Genomic DNA, 20,093 nt, shown 5'->3' on the forward strand with positions numbered 1-20,093 from the left:
CAGCTGAATAGCATGTGCATGATCAGTTTGTTGCAGGAACGGGAAGACTGAATATGACTTAATACCGGTGCATATTAATAAGCAAAAAACATACCTGGAGCTGCAGGAGGACCTCGTCATGGGATTTCAGCAGTTCTGTGGCCTCCTTGAGGCTGCAACCCAGTTTCGTGAGCTCGGGGTGGACTTCCAGCACCTTGAGCTGCAGCCATTCTCGACTCTGAAACAACAGAAAGCGCCGCTCGTATAAGAAATTAACGAACAGACATGGAAAGCGCTAGCAAGTCAACAGCCAGAAACTCGAACAGATTCTCAGCACATGGTACACGACTATATGTAATTATATAAATTGTGTAACAGTTGCGGTGTATCTAACAACTGACGTGCAGCTTTGATGTTGCATAGAAGTTACTGTAGTGGGTTCGACTCTCAACCACGGTATGAAATAACCGTTAACAATGTTTTTCTTGGAGTACACAAATAGGCATGTGCATAAGAAAAAAGAGAACATTTACACATAACTAAAAATGCTTCTCTAATCAAACTGAATTCAACTTGAAGAACATAGGGTGAGGTATACAGAGAAAAGGACTAAGAAGGTTATAGAAAAGGCATCAGAAGGAAGAAAATAACTGATTCGTCAAAATTTTCGATATTATGACACATTAGAAGATAATCTCAAAGTTGTGATGATGTGTAGGCCTATCTAAAAGAATTGTTGACATGATTTTTCCAAAATTGTGTAGAGCTGTACAGTGATTATATAAATAATAATAATAATAATAATAATAATAATAATAATAATAATAATATAAAAATCCTTGATTAGAACAAACAAATCTATCTTTATCATGAAAACATCAACAAGAATGGGACAGGTATATTTCAGTGTATAAGGACTGGTGTGTTTGGCATGTCTTCAATAAGGACGATTAGAAACGTTATTCAAGTGCTGTCAAAACAATGGGATGTTTTACTCTATATTTCAAACCTAAATTTGGCGTTCATAATTATTTGTGCTAACAGCTACAATTTTATAGGCAACTCGTTGTTCACAGTATTATTCTGTATGCAAATTTTCAAATTAGGTTTCGCCCTGAAATTGTGGAAGTTTCCTTTTTTAAATCTTGAGGAAGGGAGATAAACCTCTACTGTCCTGCCGGAAATATAATGCCGATCCGATGATTTTGTAGCTACAACGAAGGGAAAGACGTACGATTTTTTTATCTAATTATTGTTACTGAGCATATTTTGTAAATTAATTTTTTTTGTTTGTTTAGCCTTTTACTATACACGTCCACTGTAGATTGCCAATATTAAGATAAAGGTATCCCCGTAATATGCCATGAAGGCATTTGGGGGGCATGGAGGTAGAGCCCCATGCTTTCCATGACCTCGGCACTAGAATGAGGTGGTGTAGTCGGCACCACGCTCCGACCGCCTTTCAAAACTTCACTTATGTAATTTGCCCAGAATTCTTCAATGTACTATTCACGTTTCTTTGATACTTTCTGCACTATTAAATTTTGACACACTTCATTTGGCAACGCCGGCGACTGACGTCCTCACCCTCGACGAGCCTAGAACCCAGGTCCTCGTGGTTGGTAGTTTCTCACACTAGCACTGAGTCACGGCTCAGGATTTGGTAGTTATCACATGATCTGTACAGTATCTTGTATCTCCGATCTCCTGCAGAGATGCATTTGTAACCAGCACGGCTGTCGTGTCCACAGAGAGGAATGCGCGACTCCGTGCATACTAATGCTGCGGATACAAATGAATGAAAAGCCCGAAGAATAATTTCCATTTTCCCCTCCTCCTCTTTCCATGCTTATTTTTAAGCCTCGGTCACCTGAAAGCAGAGTTGTCACATCTCTCGGACAGTTCCAGTTTAATCTGACATCGTACAGATGACTGTCGGTAAGTTTAAGAACACTGTTAATGCATACCTAATAGTTCTTGATGTCGTTTACTATGTGGTCCGCTCAGGTCAGATATGAGAGTGAAATAAATTCGTCAATAATTATTATTACTCCACTTAACTCTGACGATTCCTTTTCTGGTTTTCTTGTATTGTTATTTATCGAGTTTGTTTAATATCTAAATGCAATCGCATTTGTTAAATTCAATATCATATTACATAGCCTATAATACGGTATTATAGGATGGGTATTGCTTATAGTAACTCCCTCATGCCAATAACTCTGCTAAAGAAAGGAATAATAAACATATGCCTTAATAAACCTCTTGATTATCATTCAGAAAATTAATAAATACACAAGAGCTATGGATACTGTACGAAATCGAAATATAAAAATTGGAGATTTATCCTTCGAAGGGGTGGAAAAATTCAAATATCTTGGAGCAACAGTAACAAATATAAATGGCACTCGGGAGGAAATTAAGCGCAGAATAAATATGGGAAATGCGTGTTATTATTCGGTTGAGAAGCTTTTGTCATACAGTCTGCTGTCAAAAAATCTGAAAGTTAGAATTTATAAAACAGTTATATTACCGGTTGTTCTTTATGGTTGTGAAACTTGGACTCTCACTCTGAGAGAGGAACATAGGTTAAGGGTGTTTGAGAATAAGGTGCTTAGAAAAATATTTGGGGCTAAGCGGGATGAAGTTACAGGAGAATGGAGAAAGTTACACAACGCAGAACTGCACGCATTGTATTCTTCACCTGACATAATTAGGAACATTAAATCCAGACGTTTGAGATGGGCAGGGCATGTAGCACGTATGGGCGAATCCAGAAATGCATATAGAGTGTTAGTTGAGAGACCGGAGGGAAAAATACCTTTGTGGAGGCCGAGACGTAGATGGGAAGATAATATTAAAATGGATTTGAGGGAGATGGGATATGATGATAGAGACTGGATTAATCTTGCACAGGATAGGGACCGATGGAGGGCTTATGTGAGGGCGGCAATGAACCTTCGGGTTCCTTAAAAGCCATTTGTAAGTAAGTAAATAAGTAAGTAAGTAACAAGAGCTATGGACATTATAAATAGTGTGATGAAACCATCCTTGGTTCAGAAACACACCCGCATACGGCTCTACAACACATTGGCACGACCGATGCTCAGCCATGGCAGCGAAGCATGGACACTGAGGAAAGCAGATAAAAGCAGAATAACGGTTTGTGAAATGGAATTCATGCAAAGAACAGCGGGCTATACTAAATGAGATCTGAAAAGAAATTGTGAAATTTTAAAGGAACTAAAAACTCAACCAGTTTTAGATTACATTGTTCAAAATCAGTCTAATTGGAAACATCATTTGGAAAGAATGAGTAATAGTAGACTCCCAAAGGCAATTTATAATTATGTACCACATGGCCAAAGATCTGTGGGTCGTCCTGCTAAGAGATAGCGTGAAAATTTTATGTGAGACCGTAACAGGCCTTGTGGCCTAAAACTTGTCAGGCAGAAGAAGAAGATTATCCTTCAGAGCTGCTGTATTGAAAATTTGAAGTATTTGACTTCCATAAAATTTATAACAGTGTATTATTGAATTTCGTACATAAAAACCGAAACATATTTAATTTATATTCACATAAATAAAAACCAAAAGATCAGACAATATATGCTTGACTGTACCTAAATGTACCACAGCTTATAAGATACCAACACATAAGACATTATCGTATTCATCATCATACACAATCTCGCTCTCGCGCTTGTGGAATACCCTACCCAGTGACATCAGAGACTGTCGGAATTTAGTAGCGTTCAAAAGCAAGCTTATTAAGCATTTTCTTACTGCGTGGAGTAGGTTTAATTTTACTTAATTAATAAAAAAAAATTTTTTCTCTCTTCTTAACTTTTACAATAAACTGTCTAGCTATTATTAATCATTTAATCTTTTAGTACTTTGATTTTTATTGTGTTTGTAAATCAAATATTAATTTTAATTATAATTATAATTGTAATTGTATTCTTAATATTGTAGTTGTAATCCCTTGGTAAAGGGGAAGAGAAGGCCTGATGGCCTTATCTCTACCAGCTTAAATAAATAAATAAATAAATAAATAAATAAATAAATAAATAATTACAGTAGCAACTTCGGTCCAAGGCTTTATAACATAATAAAAGCCAACACCCCAAACATACAATTTGCTAATGCTCCTTTAAAAATTACTGATTAGAGAGAACATTTAAAGTTCAATTATTGTGATCTGTTTTTTCTTCTTCTTTTTACTTTTTACTTTGTTATTCAATAAAATGTCTTAACATTATGTCGAATTCCCTCTGAGCACGAGTATGTAACTTCCCTTTCAGGGGGTGTTAGAGTTTTTTATATAAAAAATATGTATCTTTGTTCTAGCAATAAAGTATTATTATTACTATTATTATTATTATTATTATTATTATCATTATTATTGTTATTATTATTATTGTTATTTTATTATTGTTATTATTATTATTATTATTATTATTATTATTATTATTACTATTATTATCATAATATTTTGCTTGATTAGTATACTTCATCTTATCACAGACCATGGAACGTATGATAAGTTTGGAGCATAAACGTTTCGCGAAATGATAAGGATTCGATGAGTCCCCTAATTTAGTTTCCTGTTTTTAACTGTGAATTGAAGACTTATTCGATTCCCAGAAGTTTCCGTGAAATTTATGTTGGAAAAAAATTGTTGTGAGGTAACCTTTCAATTGAACTACTATCCTCATTTCACGATGCTGACACAATCGCCGTACAGTTATATATTTCATATTCTGTGTGGTTGAAATGACGTAAAATGTTACTGCCAACTACCAATTGAGAAAAAAATGTCGACGTGTCTTTGAAGTTCGCCACGATTGCGGTGTTCCTTCAAGCCCACTAATTCTCGTCGTCAATTTAGCGCCCTGCTCTGAGGCCAGTATCTGAACTGAGAGGATCATTTCATGGGGCGTGGAGCGCCGTAGTATCGCTCTAATTAATAGCCGCGTCTTCCGTGACCTCTCGAAGCAATCACAGTAAGTGGAGAGGTTATGGGGTCACCGGGTTGCGCCCTCATCCCCCACGCTCGATCCTGGGTCGTAAATCCCTGTATCTCGTCAGATATAAGAGGATGCTTCGTGCAAGAATTCCTCAATAATATCTTCTTTATGAAGGAAGTAGAGGTGTCACTCCACACAGTTAAGCCACGTTGGTAGCTCAGTTGGCAGAGCGCTGGCTTACAGCGACCAAACACCCGAGTTCGAATCTCGGTAATGACGGAGTTGTATTTGTGATGGGGAAAGCCAAGGTTGTGAGGATTTTTCTCGGGGTTCTCACGATTTTTTCCCGTCATTCCACCAACACTCTCCACAATTCCCCTTTCATCATATTTTTGTTTCCAAAAATAGGAAAACAATTGTGTTTGCGTGACGCCGAATCGATCAATCGCCATGGCGGATGTTTCTCACATTTTGTACAAAGATTGGTAGATGATAGTGGTGGTGAATTATGGACGACTCATAGTTTTGTATAAGAGGCACCGAAGCCCCCCCAGGTTCTAGCTTGTGTGGCGGGGACATGAAGAGCTATGTTAATTTGTATGGTACGGCAGACCTCTATCAGAGTGATTATTATTATTATTATTATTATTATTATTATTATATCACCTCGGCATGGCGCGTCCTCAGGTTGCGGATAGAGGAGACGACCTCCAGATATGGAGGATAGCTGCGAATATATTGAATAAGCAGTCATGGACAGCCGATAAGGGGTGGTCCTCCACCTTGGGGGTTGGGCAAAGGGATAACAACCCATCATCGTAAAAAACAGCTTGTTACGAAAAACACGTATGGGCGAATCCAGAAATGCATATAGAGTGTTATTTGGGAGGCCAGAGGGGAGAAGATCTTTGGAGAGGCCGAGACGTAGATGGGAAGATAATATTAAAATGGATTTGAGGGAGGTGGTATATGATGGTAGGGATTGGATTAATCTTGCTCAGGATAGGGACCAATGGCGGGCTTATGTGAGGGCGGCAATGAACCTCCGGGTTCCTTAAAAGCCAGTAAGTAGGCCTAAGTATTATTATTATTATTATTATTATTATTATTATTATTATTATTATTATTATTATACAGAGTGAATCAGAAGTCTGGAACCATATAAATATTTTCCTGCTTGCTTACAAGTATTTGTAAGACCAAATGCTCTACCAGTGACACATTCGATTCTAGCCCTCAGCTATCTCAAAAGTCGCCATTTTGGATGCAACTTTGAAGTTTTAAATGGAAAGGGGATCATGTAGGTATTCAAATCATGTGAAATTTTCTAAAAAAAAATCAATGGTGCAATCCGTTTTGATATACATATCTCTTATCATTTTCAAATTATGTAAAAATAACTGTCATAATGACACAAACATTAATTATTGCATCTACAGATATTTTGTAACATGGTACAGTACTAAGGAGGCTTTGGAAAAGGTATTTTTATGCAATTCTAGTAATGAACTTTTCCTGCTTTACCATTGGTTAACCTGTGACAGTTTCAATGTATTGTTGTGATTATTTGAAGCTTTCCTATAACAAATTTCTGATTGTCGTGATGGCATTATCGAAAGAGGAAAGAATTGATATCATTATTCATTCTGGTGGGTTGTCATAGAAATGTTGCAGCATACTGGACGAACAGTTCCCTGGACATTGGATTGGTCGGCGTGGACCAGTAAAATGGCCGGCCAGGTCTCCAGATTTGACACCCCCTGATTTTTTATTTTGGGGTTACACAAAAAGCTTGGTATTAGAAGAGGAAATTGAGAATGTGGAGAGAATATTTTGAAGAATTTCCGGTGTGACTTTAGCATAGGTTTCAATGGTACGGATCTTTAAATGTTCCACGATATAGACCTATAGACGACATCCTGCGTGGCTGGGTAGTTTCTTTCAGAAAATGCTGCGATGCACACAACCTCCGCCAAAATAATAAGTATAGTTTGCACATTCCATTTGGTCAGAAGCATAACCTGGGCCATGAATAAACAAATGAAGCTCCTTTAACTAAAAAAATGCGTTGCGGGCGGTATTGACGCAATTCCCAAAAGGGGCAATGTTGTAATTTTTGTTGCAATTTTCTCAAGTGGTACACAGAAAAAGTTCGACGTTAAAAATTCACCACGTTGGCTTCAGACTCGCAACGAGTAGATTGTAATCATTGGTTCGGCCGCAGTAAAGTGAGGGGGTGGTCTGTCGGAATGCGGGACGCATTTTAACAGGCCTGGCGAATAGCCACGAGGCAGCAGTATTAGAGACATATCGAAGTCTGCGAGCTTTTCGTGTATGTGAATTAAGCTTCGGACTGCAATAAAAAAAAGCCTCACGTCGCGCCGCAATTCCTTGGCTTGCGGCTTATTTTGAGTCGTTAACCCCGGCGAAACGGCATTAAAATACTTCCTAAACACGAGCCCTAGCAACACAATCCTTACCGCATTGTCCAACTTAAAAGCCACATTTCGTCGATACAGGAAATGACCTCAAAACTGCATTCTGCGCCTGGGTTGTTCAGCTATATCATCCCATTATCGGATTTCAAAAGAAATTACAGCGAGAATTACAGGCCAGACTTAAGACCATCGATGTTCCTCCTGCAGCAGAGCCAGATTCCATTTCTGTCACGAAATGTATCTCTCTTCCATAAATGTGTGCTTTGCCTTGCATTTATTCTGCGGTGTGGATCAAATAACAATAATCTTTAAACGTAAATCATAATGATGATGATGGTTGTGATAGTGATGAAAATAATATACATGCTTTCAAGCAACTTGTAAATATAGTGTGCCCAGGATCGATTCCCAGTTAAAAATATATCTCGCGCAAGAACTGGAACGGTCTTCTTGCGTCATGCTAACCACAAGACTAGGAATCAAGTAAAAAAGAATGTTATTCATAATCTTTACAAGACTGAGGAGAAAACGGGGTTAAAGAACAGTCGTTAAACACAGCACAAGAGAAATAAAAAAGATAAAGTATTACAAAATAAGATACTGCAAAGGAAAGAATATGTGTGTGTGTGTGTGTGTGTGTGTAATGCCTACCCACTTCACTTTGCGTGATTCGGGTTCCGCATACTGCGGATAGATGACAGGACTGTGACCCATTTTGAAATTGCACACCACTTCGGCGGGCCACGTTATGCATGATGTGTATGTATGAAGAGTTATGTCGTGTACTAGAGTGAGTGTAGCCTATGTTAAGCGTGGTTTCAGACTTCCCACTCAATATTTAAATCGACGTGTTTTTTGTTTAAATTGAATTAAATTTGAATAATTAGTTATTTAAATTGGAAAGTTTTGAAATGAAAGCCGTGTATAAAGAAAATAAAGTGATACAAAAAAAAATAAAAAAAATAATAAAGCAGTACAAAAGAAATAGATAAAATAAAGACATGCTAAAAAAAAAAAGGAAACAAAAGAGTGTAATACAAAAGAAATAACATATAAATAAAGTAGTACTAAAGAAATAAAGAAAAGAAAATAGTAGAAAAGAAAAAAGATAATGGATTAACTTAGCACAAAAAAATCAAAATTAAGTAATGGAGGAGAAATAAAGAAAAGAGTACGCCTATAGTAAAAAATAAATCAGGAAAATGTATTATCAGAAAAATAGATAAAGAAAATAAGATAGTAGGCTGCATAAGAAGTAAATAAAAGTATTTACTACGAAAGAAATAGAATAAAGAAAATCGTAGACTATAAAATGTCGTTATTAGAAGAAAAAATAAACAAAATAATACAGTACAAATAAAAAAAAAGTAGGATGGGAAAGAAGGAATGGGTAAAAAAAGAATAAATGAGGAAACAAAATAATAACACTTAAGAGTAAAAGATAAAGATGGATATCCTATAAACAGCATCTCCTGTAAATATGCGCACCCGCAAAACAATGCGAAGGCCGAGAGCTTCATTAGCACGTTCATTCATGTCACTTCGCCTCTCCTGGAGGCCAATCCGTCAGCACTCGTCAAGTCCACGTCCATTAATAGAGCCAGCATCATCGCTAATAACTGGTTATCTGTGCGCTTTGCGGCTGGCTAATGACTAATTTCGACCAGCGAGGCCACAAAGCTGTATCGCCTTGTTGGCGGCATTCCGCGTGACTTCCTTGTCGGCTCGCGAGAACGACTCTTCGAGTTCATAAAATGACAATGTGGCCAGTCAACCGCCTCTTCATAGCCATCTCCTCTGTCAGAAAAATTCAACCAACAAACATCGTGAGGTAGGTACTAATAGATGAATTCTTAGCAATGAACATACGTCTGGAAATGTTCGCCTTTGTCTCAAGGGGGCGTCGAAATTATAGGCCTACAAATAATAATAATAATAATAATAATAATAATAATAATAATAATAATAATAATAATAATAATAATAATTCCTCTGATTGAGGTTATGTCAGATATGTACATTTATTATAAGGCAGTACATCTGACTTGACGATATGTGTCTGAGGAAGAACAATTTGTTTGTATACATCTGAAATCTGATTAGTGTAATATGTAGCTAGTCGGCGATGTATGCAATGGAGAGGGAAAGGAACTGGCCACCCTACACTATTATCTCCTGGCCTAGTTGTCTCATAAATGGTGCCTGGTTGGTTCTGATGTCTTCGGAGAGTTGACTAAATAACAAACTATAATAATAATAATAATAATAATAATAATAATAATAATAATAATAATAATAATAATAATAATAATTCGAGCGCGACAGGTTATAGAAAGCCAAGATCGACCAGGCGACTCCTGGGATCAAGTTCACATGTCACAACAAAGATGACGATCATCCAACCAGTACAGGAAATCGTGTGGTTATCGCGATGATCCCTTCCCCAGCTGCTATAACTGGTTCGCGGAATCGAATTTCACTAACTTCCGTAACTTCTCAAATATATCATTATGTTGGGTGAGCACCGATCCCATACTAGACCCCCTTAAGAGAAGAGGCACGCGCTGGAACTCCCCTCACACGTAGGCCGTTTGGATGACCTATTGTGCTATCCGAGTTGGAATGATCTGCATACTCTAAGGACATTCCCCTCTACAGATCCTCCCTATCCTCCCTACAGCTTGCAGAATCCCTTAACCTTTCCACGCAGGAGTCACCGCGGTCCCTCAACCCCGGTCCCATGAGCTACCACGAGCCCAAGGGAGATCCCACGGTACACAGCACTACCACCAGCAACTAATGACCACATATCATGGGGTCCAAGTTCGGTGGCGACCCGTAGCGACTTTACATCGGAAGCAAGCCCGAAATAGGGGGGAAAAAACGGAGATGAAGATGAAAGAGGGAAAGTGTAGATGAAGCGGAGAGTATTGATAGGACGATAGAGGGAACCGGGAGTACCCCAAGAAAAACCCGCTGCAACGTCTGCTTTATATCTCAAATGATTGAATTGTATATGCCTTTAAATTGAATTAACTTACTTGCTATGTATTATATTTTATAGCTCAGCTGATGAATAATCGTTTGCGTTTGTAAATTTAATAATCAGATTGGCTATGTACTGTATATTTTTAGTAGAGCCATCGATGTAGCTCAGTCGGCAGACTCGCTGGCCTGCTGATCCGGAGCTGCGCTCGGGTTGGGTTGGATCCCCCGTTTGGTCTGATTGATTAGTTTCTTCCGAGGTTTTCCCCAGCCGTGGGACTGATGCCGGGTGGTCTATGGCGAGTCCTCGGCCTCACTTCACTTCACCCCCATTTAGTCTGATTACCTGGTTAGGTTTTTCCGAGGTTTTCCCAACCATAAGGCAAGTGCCAGGTAACCTGGTGGCGAATCCTCGGCCTCACCTCATCTCACTACATCTCGCCAAAAAATTGTAAAAATTGTAATTGTAATCTTGTAAAATTTTGACTTGTTTTACATTTTAAAGCTTCACTGCTAATGTAAGATCTATGGAATACAATAAATGAAATGAAATGAAAATTAAATATTCACCACAAATTCCATCACGATCTAGCCAGGGATAGAACGTGGGCCGCCTAAATGGAAGACCAGCGTGCTAACACTTGAGTCACAGACGATACACTAACCGAAATTTCACGAGAAAATTCTTTTCCCTATGAGGACTCGAACCAGCGCTCATCCAGGAACGCGAGTCCAGGCAGGACGTCTTATACCTCCTGGGTCCGAACCTGGAATATCCAGTCAGCCATAACCGATCCATCAGATTTCTTCTACGAAAGATGCATGGCCTTGTTAAATACTCCCTCGTACATACAGTAAAGTAAGGGATTCTCAATTACTTGTTGATGGGTGCTGATGAAAAGGTTCTTAGTTTAATGAGACATTAGAAAATTGGCAGTTGTTAATTTGAGTTTGGTCAAGCAAAAACTAACTGGTGTTGGTGAAACCGGCTGAGAGGCTTGTGCACCTGCATAGAAGTCTGTGAGGCTTTTAATACCCAGGGCATGAGATGCTCCATGTTTTAAATGTTTTGTTGCAGGTAGCCATGCGGGGTGCCCGGCGGCAAGACTTGCCAGTCCGATACGACCTTGACTAGTATCAGTTATGCACGAAGAACAATACGCATACACGTACTAGAGGGCCACTAGTATGAGGCACGTCCATCTGTCAAAACCAACAGGACAGAAAAAGAAAAACATCTTCTCGTGGATTAACATCCCCACCGCTATGGCGTGTTAGAGTATCTGGTTTCGATTACGGACAGGAGTATGAAAATGTATTTCTCTGACATCGGGCCTCGGTGGTATACAGTAGTTAATACGATGAAAGAGTAATGGAACGGAGAAAAATTCTCTCCGGCGTCGAGATTTGAACCCGGGTTTTCAGCTCTACGTGCTGATGCTTTATCCACTAAGCCACACCGGATACCACTCCGGCGTCGGATAGAATTGTCTCTGATTAAGTTCCCGGCGCTGGAGAGAATTTTTCTCCGTTCCATTACTCTTTCATCGTATGATGACGCAGAATATCTGCATGGAAATATCATATGTACTTCGGTACATTAAAATAATATATATGATATGCGTAAATCACTTCGTGATTTAAGACGGCGCTTATTCCGTCGGATCCCGGCCAACTAGTCACTCATAACGAGTGCACCTCATCACATGTGTGGACTTCGGTCCTATGTTCATAGACATCTATGACGTAGTGCAGAGGGCGGCCACTAGAGGGAACTCAAGAGTTGGAACTTAATCAGAGACAATTCTATCCGACGCCGGGGTGGTATCCGGTGTGGCTTAGTGGATAAAGCATCAGCACGTAGAGCTGAAAACCCGGGTTCAAATCCCGGCGCCGGAGAGAATTTTTCTCCGTTCCTTTACTCTTTCATCGTATGATGACGCAGAATATCTGCATGGAAATATCATATGTACTTCGGTACATTAAAATAATATATATGTTATGCGTAAATCACTTCGTGATTTAAGACGGCGCTTATTCCGTCGGATCCCGGCCAACTAGTCACTCATAACGAGTGCACCTCATCACATGTGTGGACTTCGGTCCTATGTTCATAGACATCTATGACGTAGTGCAGAGGGCGGCCACTAGAGGGAACTCAAGAGTTGGAACTTAATCAGAGACAATTCTATCCGACGCCGGGGTGGTATCCGGTGTGGCTTAGTGGATAAAGCATCAGCACGTAGAGCTGAAAACCCGGGTTCAAATCCCGGCGCCGGAGAGAATTTTTCTCCGTTCCTTTACTCTTTCATCGTATGATGACGCAGAATATCTGCATGGAAATATCATATGTACTTCGGTACATTAAAATAATATATACAGTAGTTAAGCCTGGTTCAGACGGTGCGTGTTTCTGTGATGGATTCCAAGGTGGCTGCGCGGATGGGTAGCCTGCGTGCTCACTGGCTGGCTCCCGTGTTGCCTACGGTGATGGTAGTTGTTCACACGGAGCTGGCTCTTTTCACAGTTCAAATTGGAAAATCATCTGCTGCTTCATCTGTTGCCAACACTCATGGTCAAAAAGAAACTAAACCGTGAGTGGAAAACAACTGAAGTCCTACATTAACAGTTTAGAATGTCGTAATAAAGTAATTAAGCCATAAGTGCAAAACAGCTAAAGTCCGATATTTAATTGTTGTTTCTTAGAAACTAAAGAATATAGAAAAAAAACAGGTTTAGTTGGAAAACAACGAACATGACATGGTTTCAGTGGTGATATTATATGATCATCTTTGGTTTCCAGCCTGCAAACCATCACGAAAAATAGCAAGGAACCTACCCTCGAAATCCAGCAAGCTAGCCATCCACGGAGCCACCAGACCGCATTACTTCCGGCAAGTGACCACGTAGGCTACCCATCCGCGCAGCCACCTTGGAATCCATCACAGAAACACGCACCGTCTGAACCGGGCTTTAGTGTCGTGCAATGTTCGAACATGACAGAAGACATCAAGATACTGCAAATTTCGCCCTACTCCTTAGGCATCCAACAATACATACACGTGAAACATGAAAATTAAAATAAACGAGTCCGTTGAAAACCGGTCACAGGTCTTATATCCGGTTCATGTTTTTCGACTCTCTGTAGAACCGAAGCTCGCTTTGCGTTTGTTCAATCGTTTCCCTCGTGTAGAAGCGCCTCTGGTACAGATATTGGAAAACAATTTTTGTGACAGCTGTGACATTAACAGACCATTATTCCATTAAAAATTCGATTTTGAAAAATTGTAACATAGACCGTTATTCGGCCCAACACTTCAATTGTTGAGCTATTTTTCAACATATTCCTCACCGGAATTGAGACATTTGTCTTGCTATGGGATCAACAGAGAGGTGCAGACGGCTGTCACGCACTGGTTCTGATCCCAGGCGGCAGACACAGGGATACAAAAGTTGATACCACTGTATGACAAATGCCTAATTTCCAGTGGACAATATGTTGAAAAATACTTCAACAATATTTGTATTTGTTCAAATAAATCTTTCCATGAAACTGTATTTCCTTTCTGTAAATGGCTCCAGGGCAACTTACTTTCTGGGGGGAGTCTCGAAATTGCGCTCGAGTGGCCAAAATTTGTATAAGCATTTGTTTTGACATTACTAAGATGGTGGAAGAAAAACGAAAACTTTTTTGTCTGCTCCCATGAGAATGTTTACCTGTAAGAGGGATGAAGTTACAGGAGAATGGAACTAGTACCTACACAACACAGAACTACACGCATTGTATTCTTCGCCTAACATATGTAAGAGCATTAAATCCAGATGTTTGAGATGGGCAGGGCATATAGCACGTATGAGTGTATCCAGAGTGTTAGTTGGAAGACCTAATGGAAAAAAACCATTGGGGAGGCCGAGATATACAGCGTGATTCACGAAGATTTACCGTTCTTTACGGAGCTTATTTCGGAAGACATTCTGAGCAAAAAAGTCATACAAACATTTGTCCCAATCTCAATATTTTCAGAATTACACTAATATGAAGTTGTTTGTAAAATACCATTATTCTTGAGTTTTAAGAGTAAAAGAATATTTTAGATAAAACATGAACTATTCAGGAGTATCATTTCTTTAATTAGCTAGTATTCTGAAGCTAAAAATGTGTTGTGAATTCCATAGTTGCTTCGTACAGACTTTTCCCCCCCGATTTTTAAATACAAAATGACATTTCCTTACGCATTTACCACAACAATTGTTACAAATCACGTCACTCTTGTATAAATTCTTTAAGACTGTACATTAGGATGCATAGGCTTAATTAAACTGTAAAATATCAAGTTCCTAAAGTCGTATGATTTGTAAGAATTTTTATAAGTGCGTAAGAATGATGTCATTTTTAGATAAAAAATTGAAAAACAAAATCTGTAGAAAGCAATTAACAACATATTTTTAGCTTCAGAACACTAGCCAATTAAAGAAATGATACTTCTGAATAGTTCATTCTCTATTTGTAAAATTTTTTAACCTTAAAACTAAAGAAAAAAATTTTAGTAACAATTTAAATTTAGTGTAACTCTGAAAATATTGAGATTAGGACAAATATTTATATCATACCTGCACAAACAGCACTCAACGAGCGCGCGCGCTCCTTCGGAGCGGGAGAGCCGTGTTTACCGCTCGCCGAAACGGAGATAAAGATATGTCAGAATGACATAGACTTGTTATAGGTAGAGGAGAGGGAAACGACCACTCAGTTATCTAGTGGAGTGCAGTGTAAGCTTATTCTCAGTAACTCTTTCACGTTGCTTACCTACTGCTACAGTACAGTATCGAGGAATCTAAAAGACGGAACATAACATTTAACATTTAACGATTTACAGCTCGACGTATTGATCTTCAATGTGACCTAAGGGCTAAAGATCGTTTGAACAATACTACTAGCCTGGTTGAGTTTTACAAGACTAAACATTAGCAATAATATCCATGACTACACAGGCTGGCTGTGAAAATGATTGCTATGTTTGGCTCAACATTTATATTTGTGAGCAACTGTTTTCTACAATCAACTTTAATAAAGGCAGGCATCGAACATCTGTAACTGATGTTTCATTACGATCAGTAGGCTACTGTTCCTTTCAGCTGCCAACAGGGTAAAACCTCATTTTGATGTACTGACAAATAAAAATATAATAAAATGATATTGTACATTTAAGTAGCTATATAATTTCTATTATTTCTGTAAAATAAATATTTCTTTATTAATTAATAATAGTCCAAGATAGTTTTGCAAACACTGAACGGGAATTCATTTCATAAACACTCTTACTAGTACTTCCTTTTGTATTTATTTTGTACGAGATCACCCCTTCTTCCAGTCCACCCTTATACAGAGCGCAGCCAATATCTGCATTCCGCTCATGAGCTGTGAGCCGGCTCGGAGAGCGCAAACCTTGTGCAGGCCTGGTTTATATGATATTTTTTGCTCAGAATGTCTTCGGAAATAAGCTCTGTAAGTGACGGTAAATTTTCGTGAATCACCCTGTAGAAGGAAGGATAATATTAAAATGGATTTGAGGAAGTTGGGATAAGATGGTAGGGACTGGATTAATCTTGCTCAGAATATGGACCGATGGCGGGTTTATGTGAGGGCGAGAATGAACCTCTGGGTTCCTTAAAAGCCTTTTGTAAGTAAGAGTGCAAGAAATTCTAACCATAACCATGAAAAATCTCGGCAGACCTGACCCCGGGGATTGAATTCGTATCCGACCACAGCACGCGATGCCGCGGTTCCGTGCTGCTAATACAGATCAGAGTGATGAAGGCGGTGATAATGATGTAACATTATTCAATTCGGAATACCGGAAGACGCGCAGACGGCGAGACAATTGAACGCTGCGGTGCGGTTCCTTCAACAACAACGTTACGCTGGACGTGACTACAAGACCAGCGCGCAAATTGGCAGCTGCTAGCATCTCCTTGGCAACAGGTTCAGTAGCCGCTCTCCGAACTGAAACAAGCTATAATCGTGCAGTACTTGATGCTGAAATCTTTGTTTGCTATCCTTCCGGATTCAGTGTAACTGAAATGTGAAAATGTTTTCGTTATTTCAAGTCAGCACAACCTCCATCTCCATAACCACCACCATCATGGGATGTGGATTATTTTTTGTAACTACTGGGTGTTCATTTCAAAGTGTGTCATGACGTCACTGTTGTTGGGTCACCGATTTGAAGCGAGTTTCATATATGTTAGAGAAGTTGCCTATTATTTAAGGCGTTCTTCAATCTGAACTTGAGAACGTGTACGGTATAACTTGAACGTCGTAGCAACAGATGGCGGTCTGTACGGTCTGTGTGCTACCATAACCTCTTTCGAACTGTGTTTTGCGCCGGCAAGTCGTACGCAGGGTATTTGTTATCATCGGTTGCGTACAGTAACATTCCACAACACAAATCAAATGCTCCGTGTCCATGTTGACCGTCGAAGTTAATGTCAACAAATACGTAAGTAATCGTCTTAACCCTCTCCCCATATCCCGACAGTACGTATTTCCAAACAGTTCACATTCCTGCCACTACCGGCGTTACCGTACGTATCGGCACGTACTCTTCAGAATGAACGCCGTACTTGCTAGCCAGCTTCTCTCCCTCTTAGGTTATACACCTGAGCTGCGGAAGTGTAGGAAGATTGAATTCTCTAGGCTCATCAGCTAGCCACATGACGGCATACAGCGAACCAAGACACATTTTGAACTAAACACCCAGTATTAATAGGAGAGTAAAAAAAAGACAAAATTTCACTTAGAGAATATATGCGCCCAATTTTAAGGATATGATGAGGAGTTACTAAATTTTTAGGCCGCAACACAAAAAGTGCTAGAATTTTATTGATATATATTTATTTTTCAACAGTAATCTCACTAGAGGTTTTGATTTATCTAGAGAAAATCAAAATCTAGGAGACGGCCTCCACATATGGAGGGTAGCTGTGAATATATTGAATAAGCAGTCGCGGACATCCGATGATGGGTGGTCCTCCAGCTTGGGGGTTGGGCGAAGGGCTAATAACCCATCACCGTAAAAAACAGCTTTTTACGAAACCTTCAAATAAGCCTCGGAATGGCATGTAGCACGTATGGGCGAATCCAGAAATGCATATACAGTGTTAGTTAGGAAGCTGGAGGGAAAAAGATCTTTGGGGAGGCCGAGACGTAGATGGGAGGATAATATTAAAATGGATTTGAGGGAGGTGGGATACGATGGTAGAGACTGGATTAATCTTGCTCAGGATAGGGACCAATGGCGGGCTTATGTGAGGGCGGCAGTAAGTAAGTAAGTAAGAGAAAAAACTCGAGTGGGATTTAATTGATTATTACACGTTTAGAAGAAAGTGTATAAAGATTAGAAGAAATAAATTACTATAATACAATAAAATAGTGACTTACTGAAATTCTATTTCACAAATGTTAGTTTCACCAAAACGTTTGAAGGGAGTCGCCATTTTCAGTTGACTGTCTATGCTGTAAACAAAGTTGGGACAAGTTGTCTGGTTGAGGTTTCTTCGGGGTTTTCCCTCAACCTATTAAGAGCAAAAGCTGAGTAACTTTCGACGCTGGACCCTGGACTCATTTCGTCGCCATTACCACCTTCATATCATTCAGACTCTAGATAACAGCATCAGTTGATAAAGCGTCGTAAAATAACTCACTAAAAACAATGTATTACCGTAAGATTTTCAGCGACATTCCAATGAAATGATTTTGGAAGGATTATTTGTCAGCCATCCCACAATATATAGCGAAGAACAAACACTGATTATTTGTAGATCAATTAATATTTTACAGTTTATTAATTATTTTTAGTTGGTTATTTAACGACGCTGTATCAACTACTAGGTTATTTCGCGTCGATGATATTGGTGATAGAGATGGTATTTAGCGAGATGAGACCGAGGATTCGCCATAGATTACCTGGCATTCACCTTACGATTGGGGAAAACCTCGGAAAAAACCCAACCAGGTAATCAGCCCAAGCGGGGATCGAACCCGCGCCCGAGCGCAACTTCAGACTGGCAGGCAAGCGCCTTAAACGACTGAGCCACGCTAGTGGCTTTATTAACTATTAACAAACATAATTCTGAGCCAATTTATTTGATGAGTTATCCATCAAATAGGCGCTTCAAATGTCGCTTCAGAACTGTTTAGGACGAGGATATTTTCATTAATAGAATGCAGAAGAGCACTTCTGCCCACTCACAAGAAACGACGGCACTGATACGGCGTATGATTTGAGATACGCGTGTTACTGCACACTCTATTTTAGTTTTTATGGCCGCCAGGAAGCGCTGTAGTGCTTTATTTAAATCCGGACATCAAAATGGAGCAGCAGCACTTGAAAAGCATGGGAGGCATTGGCCTGAGACGTGAATCACTGAGGACGCTATTTTTAGGGAGTGAAGTTATATCGGCTGCGCTTTACAACAATCCCGTTGTTAGGGCAACACTACACTCATTTGCCGAGCTCTCTTGAAGTCCTTAACACGGAACATAATTAAAGTACATAAAATTTATAGTCAAGGATGAAGTGGAGAGTGATTTATGCAGAAAGTGTAAAATCGCAACACAAGATACCCAAAAGTTACTGCCAAGAATTCAAAGAATGACGCACATTCATTATAATTTGAGCGTTATTACTTGTCAGAGGAAGTTATTAATTAATATTTACTGTTAAAAGGATGTTTTAAAGGTGAGATAATTAACATTTTGCCGTAAACTGAGATAAACAAATAAGCATTTTATCTGTTAAACAAGAGTTTGGGTCGTTCAGGCAATAGTAATAGTAATAGTTTTTATTTTCCCTGGCAGAGTTAAGGCCATCAGGCCTTCTCTTCCACTCAACCAGGATCAAATCACATACAGAAAAATACATACCGGTATACAAATATTAACTTAAAAAGAATAATAATAAACATAATTAAGTAAAAAAGAGAGATTGAATACATATACACAATCAGTACTGGGCCCTAACTTTAAAATAACAATAATAAAAAAATATATAAAAAAAACAGAAACTGAATACATAATCACAAACAGGAAAATACATTCTAGTATACAAGTATTAACTAAAAAAAAAGAATTAATACATATGAATATAATCTCACAACTAAAGGAATAGCAGAATCAATATGATCAGCACAGCACGTGTTACATTGAGACAATGACAATTACCTAGATATTAGTGTTAATGGAAAAAATAAAGTAATGACTGTGTAAAATAATAATAATAATAATAATAATAATAATAATAATAATAATAATAATAAATAAAAATTATACCTAAAAATACTAATTCTGTGCATTTAAAATATTTCTAAACAACCTAATTTTAAACAACTGAGGACTAAGACTACCCCTGATTTCCAGCGGCAGCGAATTCCATGAGCGGGCCATGGCTATTGAGAAAGAACGTGAGTACAGAGATGTCTGATGACGTGGTATTGATAGCAACAGATTGTGCTGTGAAGCTAGGAGAGTAAACCGAGAGGCAAGGTAGTTGGGTTTGGAATCATGCATAATTTGATATAGCAGGCAAAGAGAATGTACTAAAAGTCGATCTTGCAAGCGGAGCCAGGAGAGTCGTAGAAAATATTCAGATATATGATCATGTCGGCGGATATTGAAAATAAATCGGACGCAGACATTATGTACACGTTGAAGTTTTTGAGA

The 20,093-nt window shown here is 38.9% G+C and overlaps 1 protein-coding gene across 16 annotated transcripts in view; it reads right to left on the bottom strand.

Moving 5' to 3' along the window:
- sls (sallimus) overlaps positions 1–20,093 on the bottom strand; it is a 959,631-nt gene that overhangs the window by 621,991 nt on the left and 317,547 nt on the right. For all 16 annotated transcript variants that reach the window (XM_069830434.1, XM_069830438.1, XM_069830435.1 and 13 more), the window contains one exon: positions 95–217. In XM_069830434.1, coding sequence (XP_069686535.1) covers positions 95–217 — 123 coding nt within the window. The remainder of the gene's footprint in view (positions 1–94; positions 218–20,093) is intronic.

Source organism: Periplaneta americana, chromosome 7 (assembly GCF_040183065.1).
Source record: "Periplaneta americana isolate PAMFEO1 chromosome 7, P.americana_PAMFEO1_priV1, whole genome shotgun sequence".
Lineage (NCBI taxonomy): Eukaryota > Metazoa > Arthropoda > Insecta > Blattodea > Blattidae > Periplaneta > Periplaneta americana.